This window comes from Lineus longissimus, chromosome 4 (assembly GCF_910592395.1).
Source record: "Lineus longissimus chromosome 4, tnLinLong1.2, whole genome shotgun sequence".
Lineage (NCBI taxonomy): Eukaryota > Metazoa > Nemertea > Pilidiophora > Heteronemertea > Lineidae > Lineus > Lineus longissimus.
The window spans coordinates 16,713,060-16,726,914 of NC_088311.1; the positions used below are offsets into that span (position 1 = coordinate 16,713,060).

General features: G+C 40.0%; 1 protein-coding gene across 1 annotated transcript in view; it reads right to left on the reverse strand.

Moving 5' to 3' along the window:
- The window catches only part of LOC135486204 (tetratricopeptide repeat protein 39B-like), a 51,795-nt gene that overhangs the window by 22,672 nt on the left and 15,268 nt on the right, over positions 1-13,855 (reverse strand). The window contains exons 5-14 of the mRNA XM_064768857.1: positions 12,648-12,746; positions 10,807-10,882; positions 9,879-10,011; positions 8,591-8,723; positions 7,495-7,660; positions 6,930-6,956; positions 5,736-5,847; positions 4,100-4,227; positions 3,498-3,589; positions 2,952-3,116 (exon numbers count right to left, since the gene is read on the reverse strand). Of these exons, the coding sequence (XP_064624927.1) occupies positions 2,952-3,116; positions 3,498-3,589; positions 4,100-4,227; positions 5,736-5,847; positions 6,930-6,956; positions 7,495-7,660; positions 8,591-8,723; positions 9,879-10,011; positions 10,807-10,882; positions 12,648-12,746 (1,131 nt within the window). The remainder of the gene's footprint in view (positions 1-2,951; positions 3,117-3,497; positions 3,590-4,099; positions 4,228-5,735; positions 5,848-6,929; positions 6,957-7,494; positions 7,661-8,590; positions 8,724-9,878; positions 10,012-10,806; positions 10,883-12,647; positions 12,747-13,855) is intronic.

Here is a 13,855-nt window from a genome sequence, read left to right on the forward strand (position 1 = left end):
CTTTGTTCCCACTAAAAAGTTTGCAACAATTTACCAACATGTTGTAAAAATGTTGCTAATTTGTTGCAATTTTGTTGCTAGTGAACACAGGGCCTTGAAGGGCTTGTTGCAAAATTGTTGTAAAAATGTTGGTAAAATGTTGGTAAAATGTTGGTAAAATGTTGGTAAAATGTTGCTAATATTTTACTAGTGTACACCCTGCTTAAGTCAAGTGAAACTCTTAACAAACCTTAGCAGAATGCCACCATTGAAATGTTGATAATAATGATAGCAAGTAAAAACTTTAAACAGATAGACTTGATTTTTTTAACCAACTGCCACATGCGGTTTTCTTTATTTAGTAAATTTTGAGGTAAGTATTACAGAATGAAATACTTGAATACTAGAATTGCCTGGCTCTTCTGAAGATTGCACTGGTGAACACCGAAGTCGATGGGATGTGCAAAGTCATAGCTCGATCCTCTCTCTTGGTCATCTTTGAGATGTGGTCACCAAATATGTTCAAATGCAGCTGCAGATCATTCCTGTCCTGCAAAACATGATGAGGAGATAACATTTTAATTTTGATAGAATAGGTAAGCTAGCCAAGTTTTATATCAAATACAAGGCCAACAACAACTGATAAGGCGCTAGGGCCGAATGATCAAGGAAGTTCATCGATATGATTGGGAATACATTGTGATAAGAGTGATGAATCGGCCCCGTTTGAAGCATTGTGCTATGTACAGTGTGCAAGTGTCAGTGTGTATCATATCGCATTTATTGTTTGTTGACATTTCAAATCGCTGGAGTCGATCCTCAATTACACTGTTTATGTACATTGGCAACCTTACCCGATGATATCAGAACGATGTTTATTATTGTCTTGTTTATTCACATTAGTTCTGCTATGTGACAAGAGTTATTTGTTGAGAAATCCATGATTTAAAGCCGGACTTTGACATCGTTTCTCAGACCAACCAAGCTGCATTTCGCAGATCGTTTTTCAACGATCGTCGACGAACTATTTCAAATTAATCACATCCAATTAAACAATCCAAGCCTTCCCTAATGTCATCAACATGCAATAACACAAGCAGCCAAATATTATCGCCTATGAAATTGTGAATTTAATGAGAACTTACCTCTGAATTGACAGAACGCGATCTATTCCATAGCATGGTCTCCTTACGTCTGAACTGCGCAGACTCGAGACGTGACGTTCGCTGCACGTGTGATTGGACGTGGGATAACTCGCGCGACATTTAAAATGCTCTTCTGGGGGGTGCTCACTAAATTGCGCCAGTAACACCACCTGGTGAGAAATTCATGAACTACGCCTATTGATAATGAAAGAGGAAGCTTTGCTCTATAAAATTAGATTTGATTCATGATCCCCAACTGAGAAATCAGCTGCTGGAAAAGTTTTTGGAAAATTTCGCTCGGTGCCACCTAGTGGCCAAACCGCTCATCCTGCCGGACCCACATTTGGTCTATTCAGGAGTCCTGAAGGGTCTCAACGCCTCAGAGGGAAAATCTATCGCCTATCCGCCATAGTTTTGAAACGTGCCTGTTTAACGGACAGACAGACAGACAGACAGACAGACAGACGGACACTCATTCTACCATTTACTCATATGAATAGCTCAGCTTTTCAGCTGAGCTAAAAATTGTTTTCAAGAATACCTACATGTAGATATAGTGTTAATAAAGCGTGTTCTGCCAGAATCTTGTAATGGACCAAAAGTGACATAATTCTATTGTTGGTGATTGCTCATTAGTAGGCCTGGTGACTTTCTACCTAATTTTGTGTGATGGGTCACATATGACCCACATAGGATATCATGTCCTTGAACTACTTACTACACCTGCTAAGTAACTCACAGTGACGTAAATTTTTGTCAAACATCAAATTTGGAGAGTACAGTGGAACCTCCCTTAGCGGACACCTCTCTATTAAGGACAACAGTCTCATCAGAAATATCCACAATAAATCTTTCATGATTCTGGCATGACTCACGATAACGATTTTATGACAAAATAAGGTTTTTAAAGATGGCTGCCTAGAGCCCAGAAAGTAGATCAAACTGGCGTGATTATTTTCTTTATGTTATTGTTAAGACATGAGGTCATAAGAGATCCACACACCAAGTTTCAACTTTCTAGACTTAATGGTGAGCAAATGTGCCACCACTGTTGACGGACGCCCCCGGCCGACACCGGACAAGACCCAATAACATTTGCATGAAGCAATTCTAAAGAACTTGGACAAAACTACAGGGAGTGCCTAGTGAAGAAAGGCCAGTGAATCTATTGGGCTATATCTAACTGTACAGCTGTCATTGTTAGGCCAATGCAGCAGCTTGTGAATCTTGAAAGGCTAGACCGGCAGCAATAATTTATAAGCACATGATATGTGCCTTCCTGTCTGATCCTCGTCAACAGATTGCACTCATTTGAAATATCATGTCCTTATAAATTTTTACCTGGTGACATTTCTCTCCTTCACATAAGTTTCTGTGTCTATCATGAATAGATTTTCATTCAAGTTGTTTTCATAGACTTGATAAAGCTACAGTAGAACCTCCCTTAGCGGACACCTCTCAATGAAGGACACCCTCTCTAATAAGGACACTAGTTTTGGTCCCAAATTGGTCGTTTCCATTCAATTTGACCTCTCTATTCAGGACACCTCTCTATTAAAGACAGCACTTGCCAGTCCCGAGGGTGTCCTTAATAGAGAGATTCTACCATATTTAAACATTTGGGAATGTGAAAATGTAATGTTTTTCTCATTTTTCCTTGAGACCGACAGAATTTTTTTTGTTAATTTTTTCAGTCAATTTCATTAAAATGTCCTAAATTGGCCTTCAGCTAATCCTGCACCAAGTGTACAGACAACCTGTAGCCATCTTAAAAAGTTATAATCTTTCACTTTATAAAATCCTAGTGCCTGATCAAGTATTTCTCACCTGAATAAATAGTTCAGATGCTCTTGGGTTTCTTCTGTGTTTTCCTTGTTATCACACATCATAAGGAAGGAAGCTTTCTGATATGTATATGTGGCTCGACTCCAACGACTCTCGTGGAACAGTTTCTCAGCATACTTCATGGCCACCAACCAATCACATTTGAATCTGATGAAGAAAACATGACATAACAGCCATCAATATTAATCTGAATTGTTCCAAATGGTACTTCTGAAATGTTGGCACTAAATACTGTGTTGTCATCAAGGGCCATTAGGTGAGGAAAATCAAACAGTCAACACAAAGTATACCAAGCAGGCCATGACTGCCTGTGGAATGTCATATTTACCCACGGGGAATTAATTCCTCAGCTTAACGAGAATCAGCCAGGCTTTCCCAGTTACCGAGTTGGCCTGTCCTGGGAAGGGAGAAATTTTTCAAGTAATGTTGGGAAAACTGTTCTTTGGAGTCTTCCCAACAAAATAACACTGTCGGCATGTCCAAAATCCAACAAATCCAAAATCCAATGAGCGTATAAGACCTACTTACGCATGGCACCACATGAGTTCCCAGAAACAGAGATGATGGAACTGTCGCCACTCTGACTGAGATTCAATGGATTCGTCGTATCTATGAATGGCCTGAAAACAAATGCAATGGAGAAATATGGCTTCTTGTTTATTAATCTGAATGGCGTTAAAAAAATTCCAAAAACAAAATAACCTGATCAATTGCAACATATTCAGTTCATTCCCTATGCTATTTTACAAATAGTTAGTTATCCGCAGAACAGACTGGTGGTGCATTTTCCCCCCAGCACAAGACAGCTTGGTATCAAGTTTGGAGGCTGATTCTCAGTATTTTGGAAAAAAATATTCTTAGGGTGAGTTTAGAAGGGCCTTATTTTCTAAGTTCAACAGCTTCTAATTATACACTTCAAGTCCATGATCATATCCTTAAAAGAAACACTTTGTCACCAAAGTCTTCTGGGGGACGTTCAAAGATTTCAGTTGACAGATTTTTCAGTTTGAGTTATTCAATAAATTGTAGAACAAAACTGCTGGACAGAATTTACTTTTTGCAACTCGCCTCAATCGGGAGTCTGGCATTTTAACTATGTGCTCCCATGAGATACTCAGCAGCTAACTTACTTCATCCATATTTCCCTTGATCTCTTCCAGTCGACCAGCGAAGAAGAGGAACATGGCTCCCTTTGGATATTTCTGCAAACAGAGCTTCAGCGTCTTTTCAGCAAAGTCGATATCACCATCAGCTGTGCCTAGAAAAGCAAACATGACTCTGATATTGATATTTACCAGATAGGCAAGTAGCATCACTTGTTCGGGACGACTCTGCATGAAGAACTGAACACAAAGAATGTTATTCGTTAATTCTTCCAGACACAACAGCAAGGACTGAACACAGGCCCCTGAAGCCTAGTTAGCGGGATTATCAGGCTAAACAATGGGATAAGCCAGGAAAGGAGGTATGAGAAGGGAACAGTACCGGGGGCAGCGGTAGCGCAGTGGAAGAGAGTCGGCCTCATGATCAGGAGGTCATGGGTTCGACTCTCGGCCGAGTCACTGCTTAGTTCCCCTACTGGTCGAGTTCAAGTGAGCACCTTCTGGTTGCTCCGTGAAACCCCTGATTGATTTCTGTGGAGACCAGGGTAAGCGCTTGAGCAGTCTTTACTGATTAGCGCTATATAAATATAAACATTACATTACATTACATTCTCATAGTTCTGTTCCCTTCTCATATCTCCTTTCCTGGCTTATCCCATTGTTTAGCCCGATAATCCCACTAGGGGCCTGTTGACTGAATAAACTGAATGACCTTAGTTCCTCGAGACTGCATGGGGGTCTGAATACGTTCTTGGAGACAATACAAGATGAAGGACTGAATACACTGAATGTCCTTATGTTCTTTGAGACTACATGATGGTCTGAAACCTTGAATTTGCTTATGTTCTTCGAGACTTCACGAAGGACTCAATACACTGATTTGAATTTTATTAGTTCTACAAGGCTACATTAAGGTCTGAATACACTAAATGTAATTCCTTTGACTTCCATAGACTGTCCTGAAGATCTGCTTACCTAGAACATATGTGACCACTGTATGGTATGATATGAGGATCATTGAGCAAAGAGGACCCCGTAGACTGTGCTGAAGATCTGCTTACCTAGAACATATGTGACCACTGTATGGTATGATATGAGGATCATTGAGTAAAGAGGACCCCGTAGACTGTGCTGAAGATCTGCTTACCTAGAACATATGTGACCGCTGTATGGTATGATATGAGGATCATTGAGCAAAGTGGACCCCGTAGACTGTGCTGAAGATCTGCTTACCTAGAACATATGTGACCGCTGTATGGTATGACATGAGGATCATTGAGCAAAGAGGACCCCGTAGACTGTCCTGAAGATCTGCTTACCTAGAACATATGTGACCGCTGTATGGTATGATATGAGGATCATTGAGCAAAGTGGACCCCGTAGACTGTCCTGAAGATCTGCTTGCCTAAAACATGTGTGACTACTGTATGGTATGATATGAGGATCATTGAGCAAAGTGGACCCCGTAGACTGTGCTGAAGATCTGCTTGCCTAGAACATATGTGACCACTGTATGGTATGATATGAGGATCATTGAGTAAAGAGGACCCCGTAGACTGTGCTGAAGATCTGCTTACCTAGAACATATGTGACCACTGTATGGTATGATATGAGGATCATTGAGTAAAGAGGACCCCGTAGACTGTGCTGAAGATCTGCTTACCTAGAACATATGTGACCACTGTATGGTATGATATGAGGATCATTGAGCAAAGTGGACCCCGCAGACTGTGCTGAAGATCGGCTGCAGCTTCCAGTTCAGCTAATCCATATTTCTGAAAATATTGAGAAAATTTTAAATTTTATTAAGTCATACAAACACTTCAAAAGTGTGATCAGTTTATAACATTACTTGAGGGCAATACTAACAACTTAAGAGAAAAATTAAGGTTGATTTTGTAAGCACCAGGTGTGATTTTAACCAGAGAACTGCGAGCTATGAATTCTTGCTGAATATACACGCATGTACCAGAGACAGGTCCCATACAATATTCATCCTAACTTTTAAAAAATGACTTTTCAAGGATTGTCACTGATACAAAGACAGGCCAGGGCAGATAATTGGAAAAATGACAATACTATGATATTAGAGCTTCAGATTTCAAGAACTAGAACGAGTATGAAGTGATTTCTTTTCTTTTTGACCTCATCAAGTTGATTGTTTTATTCCTGTTTCTTGGCATACCAGACATAAACAGCACACTCTCTAATATTCAACAGGAAATAGGAAATATGATTTAATTATTCAAACATGGAGCCACAACTCAACTCGCCCAGTCAAAACTTCGTCAAGGTCACCCATTATCAACAGGACGGCCATCAGCCGTTATCAACATCACATATGGCGGTAAATTTATCGGCTTTTTTTATAAAATGATTTCCAACGTCTTCCATGTAACTTTGGCTTCTCCCATAAAAACGACGCTTTAGGTTTAATTTCAATCACACTTAGCATTAGCACGAGCAGCTAACATGGGACAAAGGTAGCAGGCATTAGCCCATAACACTTAAAGCACTCAGAATGAAATAATCTACACTACATTACAAGCTACCAGCTAGGAATAATAATCTGAAATACTGGCACCAGATTATCAGAACTGTATAAACCACTAGATCATTTTTTTAAAGGAGGTGGGATATTTCATCAAAATGAACAATACAATAGGCTTTACTGCAACGTCATTATGGCAATGATGATTTAAGTCAACACAGGGGTTTTTTGGGATGAAAAGCCACAACCATATCTCTACATTTATGAGGCATTTTCTAGACTTCTAGACAGTGCAAAATACCAATCCCAAAATTTCCAGCTTCTCATCATTTTAGAGTGAATTCACTGGACCTTATGATTCCTTACCCAGTATTGGTGACAGCGTTCAATGTACTGAAGTACAAGACACATGCATGAAAGTTCACCCAAGCAATAAACATTGATAAGGGAACCATCAGATTTCAGTTATTCCTGAATCTTATTCAACTTGTTTGAACACCGTGAATTTGCCTTCGAGGTATTAACTGATGGTGCCATGAAGTTGCAACAGCATGCACCCAAGCCTCAGGCTAGGAGGCCTACGACCATGCACAGAAGTTATGTTGCAAAGCAATGCCAATATTCGAACTGACATGGTGAGAGACAACACGAAAATATGAGCATGTGACAATGTTACGGGATCATCTCTTCCCAGAATATACCCAATTAATATCAATTCAATGGAGATTTTGGTGACAAAGACCACTTTGAAAGTAGTGTAAACTGGTAAATTTCTGTTAATTTTGGTAACTTACAAATTTTCATTAAACTTTCCTCACAATTTAACTTTTTTCGGTCAAAAATATTTTTGCAAAACCTGCAAAAATAATAACAAAAGCCAAAATTTGAGATTTACAGATTCAGAAAAAGTTCGGTCGCACATTTTACAAACCTTGTTCCCTGAGAATCCAACAAACTCCAACAATTTCATGACTTTTGTTGGAAGCAATGAGATCATGAGATTGAACGCACCCACTCCCATCCTGCACCCGCTCTCGAAGTGGGCCTTCATCTTCATGTCTCGCCAAGTTCGGTGTTTCATGATCTTGTAGCACTCCCTGGAAATAAACAGACACTATATAGGTTTCAGGCTATTGGAAGAAGAGGCCGGGAGCATGGTCATCTACTGGATGGTTAGAGTGTCACACCCCAGACTCGGGAGATCTTGTAGCACTCCCTGGAAATAAACAGACTATATAGGTTTCAGGCTGTTGGAACAAGAGGTAGGGAGCATGGTCATCTACTGGATGGTGAGAGTGTCACACCCCAGACTCGGGAGATCTTGTAGCACTCGCTGGAAATAAACAGACTATATAGGTTTCAGGCTGTTGGAACAAGAGGTCGGGAGCATGGTCATCTACTTGATGGTTAGAGTGTCACACCCCAGACTCGGGGGACTCTTGTAGCACTCCCTGGAAATAAACAAAATGAACAGAAACTATTCAGGTTTCAGGCTGTTGGATCAAGAGGCCGGGAGCATGGTCATCTACTGGATGTCACACTCCAGACTAAGGAGATCTTGTAGCACTCCCTGGAAATAAAGAGAGACTGGGGTTCAGGCTGCAGGATGAAGAGGTCAGGAGCATGGTCTTTTACTGATTGGTTAAACTGTCCCACTGTCCACTCGGAGATCTTTTAGCACTTTCTGGAAATAAAGACAGACTAGTGTCCAGGCAGCTGGATCAACAGGATAGGAGCATTGTCATCTGCTTGATGGTTAGAGTGCACCCCCCCTCCCGACCCTTTCAGTTGACATTGTTCTCTGCAAGAGCACCAAAAGCACACAAGCACTGAAGATAAATGAATAACTGGTTGCTGACACCAGAGCAGTAATGCCCAGTCTGGCTGATGCACTGGGCCTCCTCCCTCACGTTGCAAGTGTTGCAATGCGCACCCAAGTGGCACTGCTGGCTGAGGCAAGACTTGAGATGGTAGACAGCATGAAAATAGCAGCAAAAACAACTAAACTATGGAGAGAAAACGCTTACTTGTAAGAGTGGTAACACTGCCGTATCTTGAGACCTCCTTTCACAAAACTAATGAGATTCTCGTCTTGAAGAAATGTAAGAAGTGCTCTTTCGAGTAGGCATTCAGCGTAGCATAATTCTGCATGAATTTCCTCTGAAAAATCCCAAATGAATCACAGGTGACTACAACACAAATATCTAGTATTTATTCCAAGCATCGAGAAATATGTTTTCACAACGGGTTTTTTTTTAATGAGAATTATCAGAAATATACAGGGTAAGTTGTCAAATTTTGCACCTTTTTTTTTCCTGCTGAGATAACTGCTACCCATACGATATCAAAGAACCTAGTTCAGAGTAACACCATACTAAAATCTTGAACTTTTGTTAAGGTTCTGCATTCTATTGGCAGCAAATGCACCCAGGAAAATCAATACCCCAGTCTGCCGATAATCCGACCCTATATCTTATGTATTCAAGGGTAGTGTGTAAAAGTTGAAAAGACCCAAAATGAAACACGCCAAACAAAACAAACCAAATTAACATTCCAAACAAGAAATTGAAGATCAGGTTTAAATGTATTATGGTGCACCAATCAAAACTTGAAATGAACCAAATTGAATGGGACTTTGTGTATGAAATTATATTTTATGCCAGATACTTGGACCAAATCCAATTTATATTACACAAAAACTTGAGCTTTCATTTCCGATTTAAAACGCTTATTTGGCTCGTTTAGTTTGGCTTGTTTCATTTTGCTTGTTTCAATATTTACATACTACCGTATTCAAGGCAGGCCCTCCTACTTCCTGAACAGTGGTGCCTGGAAGAGGCCTGGGAACATGTCTACATCACCAAAACATCACTCAGCAAAATGTGCACTTATTGGTATATTTACCAAAATAACAGGCATTCATCTGGTAACAAGGACACTCTGATATCAAATGCATCAAATTTCGAGGTTTAATGACCACCCAGTTCCTTTTTAGTGCACCACAAATCAGTTCAATCATAATTTGCAATTTGTTTGCTATCCACAGGACAAACCTCGAGTCCATTTTTCTTTATTTGTGGTGCAATTCATGCTTAAAGTCAAAGAACCATATTACCAGATGAACACAACATTATTTCCTTGGAAGACTTCAGCAATATAATTTTCCGACATTGTTGAAAAACTTTCTCGTTTCCCAGGACAGGCTAGTTCGGCAAGTTGGAAGGCCTGCCGATTCTCAGAAGTCTAGGGAATTGCTTCTCAAGGATGAAAAGGGATATGAATTCCCATTTGGTTTTCAGCCCATCATATACCCACCATCTGTATACGCATTATAGTTCGGTTTATTCACTGCCTTCGAGAATGAATCCATCATGGACGTTTTCTTCCGCCTCTTGTTGCAGACGATAACTGAACGTTTACATGTCTGAATAGCTGCATCAATATCACCCTGTTAAAATAGAAAACTCATTTAAGACGTTTTTTTGGTATAATACAATCATAGATGTTGAAATTTTGCACCATAGTTGGATTCTCCAAAAATATGCTATAACAGTAGAACCTCTCTATTAAGGACACCCTCGGGACTGACAAGTGCTGTCCTTAATAGAGAGGTGTCCTGATTAGAGAGGTCAAATTGAATGGAAACAACAATTTGGGACCAAAATTAGTATCCATAATAAGGTTGTCCTTAATAGAGAGGCGTCCGCTAAGGGAGGTTCCTCTGTTTCATCATTGACAACATCAATAACAAGAAGTTTTCATCAATTCTTGACAATACTAATTTTGAGTCTAATTCATGCTGCACATTGAGTAGACATCACATCAACCCGTACAATAGTGCGATAATATGACACAGAAATGATACCTTACAAGTCAGGGGCGCATAAGATGCTTGTCTCCCTTTTTGCTGGAGAGCAACGATTTTCAGGCAATCAGGCTCCTCTCTCTGAGAAGCCAATGACTGCTTTTAATTTTTGTCTGCAGATGCCTGGAAAATACCTATTTGGCACCAATTTACCAATTATTTTACGGGGAAAGACCCCAAACTCCCCCCTCGTCTCAAAGATCACACTACTGGGATTCTAGGTTTGGCTGCGCCCCCTTTCCCAAATTTCTGGATCCACTACTGTAGGTTGTTTACTTAGCTAATATCATTCCAGTGCAAGCTTGAATTCAGCCTTTTATAGCAATGGAGTATTGGCAATTGTTCATAAATCTGTAGCTATCTTCTGTCCGAACTTACGGAATCAAATGTCATCACAGCTTGAAGGTACATGATGGTGCCGTAACCAAGTGCATGGTACATACTTGAGGTTGCCCTGAAATTAACAAAGAAAGCATATATATCAAAATAAATTCTATGTATCACAGTAGAACCAAGGATGTCAATAACATACCATGACTAAATGAGGTTAAATCACTCAATGAAAATGTGCAAAAAAGCATAAACGAGTCGGATGAATCTTTAAACGATCAAAGTCAAGAGATATGTCTCAACATTTTAATCATGTTTGGCCTCATTTCTGAAGAAATTTCGAGGGACAAGAAACAAGCTGACTCAATGATGAAGTGTGATGTTTCACCTGTTCTATATGTACCCAAGACAACACAGAAAACTACCATACATTGTAACAAGTTGGCATGCATGCATAAATACTCCAGCAGCCAAGTTACACAGTTTGTGAATATGGTAGCGCCACTGCCAATTGAGGATATTTGAAACATGGCGGTCAGGCGTTCGTGTTTTCTGATTAGGCCTCCAGGGATTTTATGCAAGCATGTCAGCTTTAAGCAGGTTCAACTTTTTAATTCGGAGTGGTAAACAAATAATCATTCTGAATTCAAACCGACATGTACACAACTTGGATAAACTTTGATACTGCATCAAGGTATGCTGATACAATCGTTGCTCCATAACCTCAGACAGGGATGCACACATCCCACCCTCCTTTTTTCAGAACATTCTTCAAAATTTTATCATAAACATAGGGAAACTGACATAAAAACACTTGGTTGCTCCCTCTTTCTCTGAGGCACCACCTATTCATCAGACTCCTCTATCTGTCCCTGACCCTGCGGTTTTGAAGTGGTCCCCACACCAAGGTATCTAAGTGGCAAAAAAATTGTCTATTGAAATAAAAATTGGGACTGCCACCATTTTTAGCAGGGTTGTAGTAAATTGTATATCTCCATTCATCAACCACTGGGTTCAGGTTTAAAGCTTAACTGAAATATCCGGCGAAACAAAAAAATCCATTTCGAAGCAGAATGACAAATTGACATTGTTCAAAGCAACGTTTTTTCCCACACTACATGTATGACCTGGCAAATCAATGTTGCATTAGCCGCAGACACGCCATCTCTCTGAGGAGATGATAATCCTATTTGCACAGGCACAAGAAAAGTTGAAGAAAAACAAACATCTCTCAGGAAATTTATTTAGGTGCACCTGGTAGCTAGCTATACATGTACAGTCCAAGTCACAAATGACATCAATCCTGCTTAGCGTCAGTGACGCGCCACGTACGTGCGAGTTGCACCCATGATGCACCAGTGACGCGTTCATCTCTCTTACGTTTCGTGTATATTACGCGGACCTACGCGCTGGGTAGCGCATCAATGATGCACCTATGATGCGATTTAATTGTGATTTTGACTGTAGTTCAATTCTTTAGACTGTAGTCAGAACAATTAGCTGATAAGCTGATTAGCAACGGGAGTACACACAGAACTCTAAGAGACAGATAGAATGCAGGGCTGTTGAGGAAAGGATGGGTGGCTGGAAAGCAAGAGAATCAATACCAGTGGCAGAAGGATTGTGGAAGGGTTTCCCTGCTGGAGTTGCTACTACCGAGGCTTGATGGTAGGGGAACGCAGACACCAAAATTAAAGCCTCGCCTGGCCACTTCTCTGAGATGTTGATCTCAGTTCTATTTGATAGGGAAAGAAGCAGAAGCCAACACTGCTGTCTTTGAGATTTAGCTACATAATTTGTACATGTCTAGAATGAACCCTTCAAATTCATATCCTACTCTAATGGGAAAGCACAGTCGACATGCAAAATTTTATTTATCACACACTTACATATGCTTCAAACGTTTTTTTTCAATTTTGTTTTTAGGCGGGGTGGATACTTCCTCCGATGAGGACATGTGATGAGCTGATGACTCAAACTCCCTGAAGCTGTTAGTGATGGTGAAAACATGGTTAACATGCAGTTGGAAATAGATGATTCAATGAAATGGTTCTCAACAAAATCACAAGGGGCACACTTCTCGTACTGAAAAGTCGTGATTGGTAGGAGGGGGTTTGGCCAGTCCCACTCGGTATTATTTACTGGTCCAAAATGGACGAGAGCATTGGGAATTTTCACTCCTCAATTTTAGCGAAAATTCCCAGTTGCGTTACATTCATCAAATCAGTAAATCTTTGCACAATAAATATTTTGACTCCTTATATGCCAAGCTTGTAAAAAATTAGATTGAAGAAAAACCAAACTTAGAAGAAATTGGCCAATAGTTTTTCACAGTGGCCCAAAATGACAGTGACAACCATGTACTTCTGAAAATGTCTATATATAGGCTGTAGTGTCCATGTATTTTTTGATTACATGTTGTTTTACCATATTAACACATGCACCTCATTATTTCCACAAAATAGATGCAATTTCATAATTTAATGGGAAAAGGTTCATGCATTTAACAACATCTGGTTGCAAGTTAATCGTGTCTGCGACCATAGGCCTACATGTTCAAGCCTATTAGGTGCATATTTGTTTCAACAATGTTCAATGGAAATGGCAATTTAATCAAAACATGCTGCAGCCCATTGGTGGGAGTAAAATCAATACTTGGCACCATATTCTCAAATACAGACAAAAAATGTGTGGTAACATCTGTATTTGAGACTGACAGTGATTAAATATCATAGGCCTACATGTATGAGGTATTATAAAACTTACACTATACATTTTGATGGCTGATGAGGACATTGATTTCTGTTGTTGAACATTGAGAAAAAAGTACTGACTTTCCTCGAATTTCGAATTAACTAAACTTTTAAAGATATACATACAAGTGAGGCATAGGTCAGGGTTCAGGTGATGACTTCTAGTAAGAAATTCTAAAACGCAATGAATACAATGAACCTCTAATTTGGCTTCAGTGTATAATGCACTATGCGACTAGTGTGCCTCAGTTTTATGGCAGCACCTATGGTTTAAGGAATTGATACCGAACTGGAGGTAGTGGTTGTCTCACCAAAACAGCGAGGGTAGAGCTAAAATGTAGACC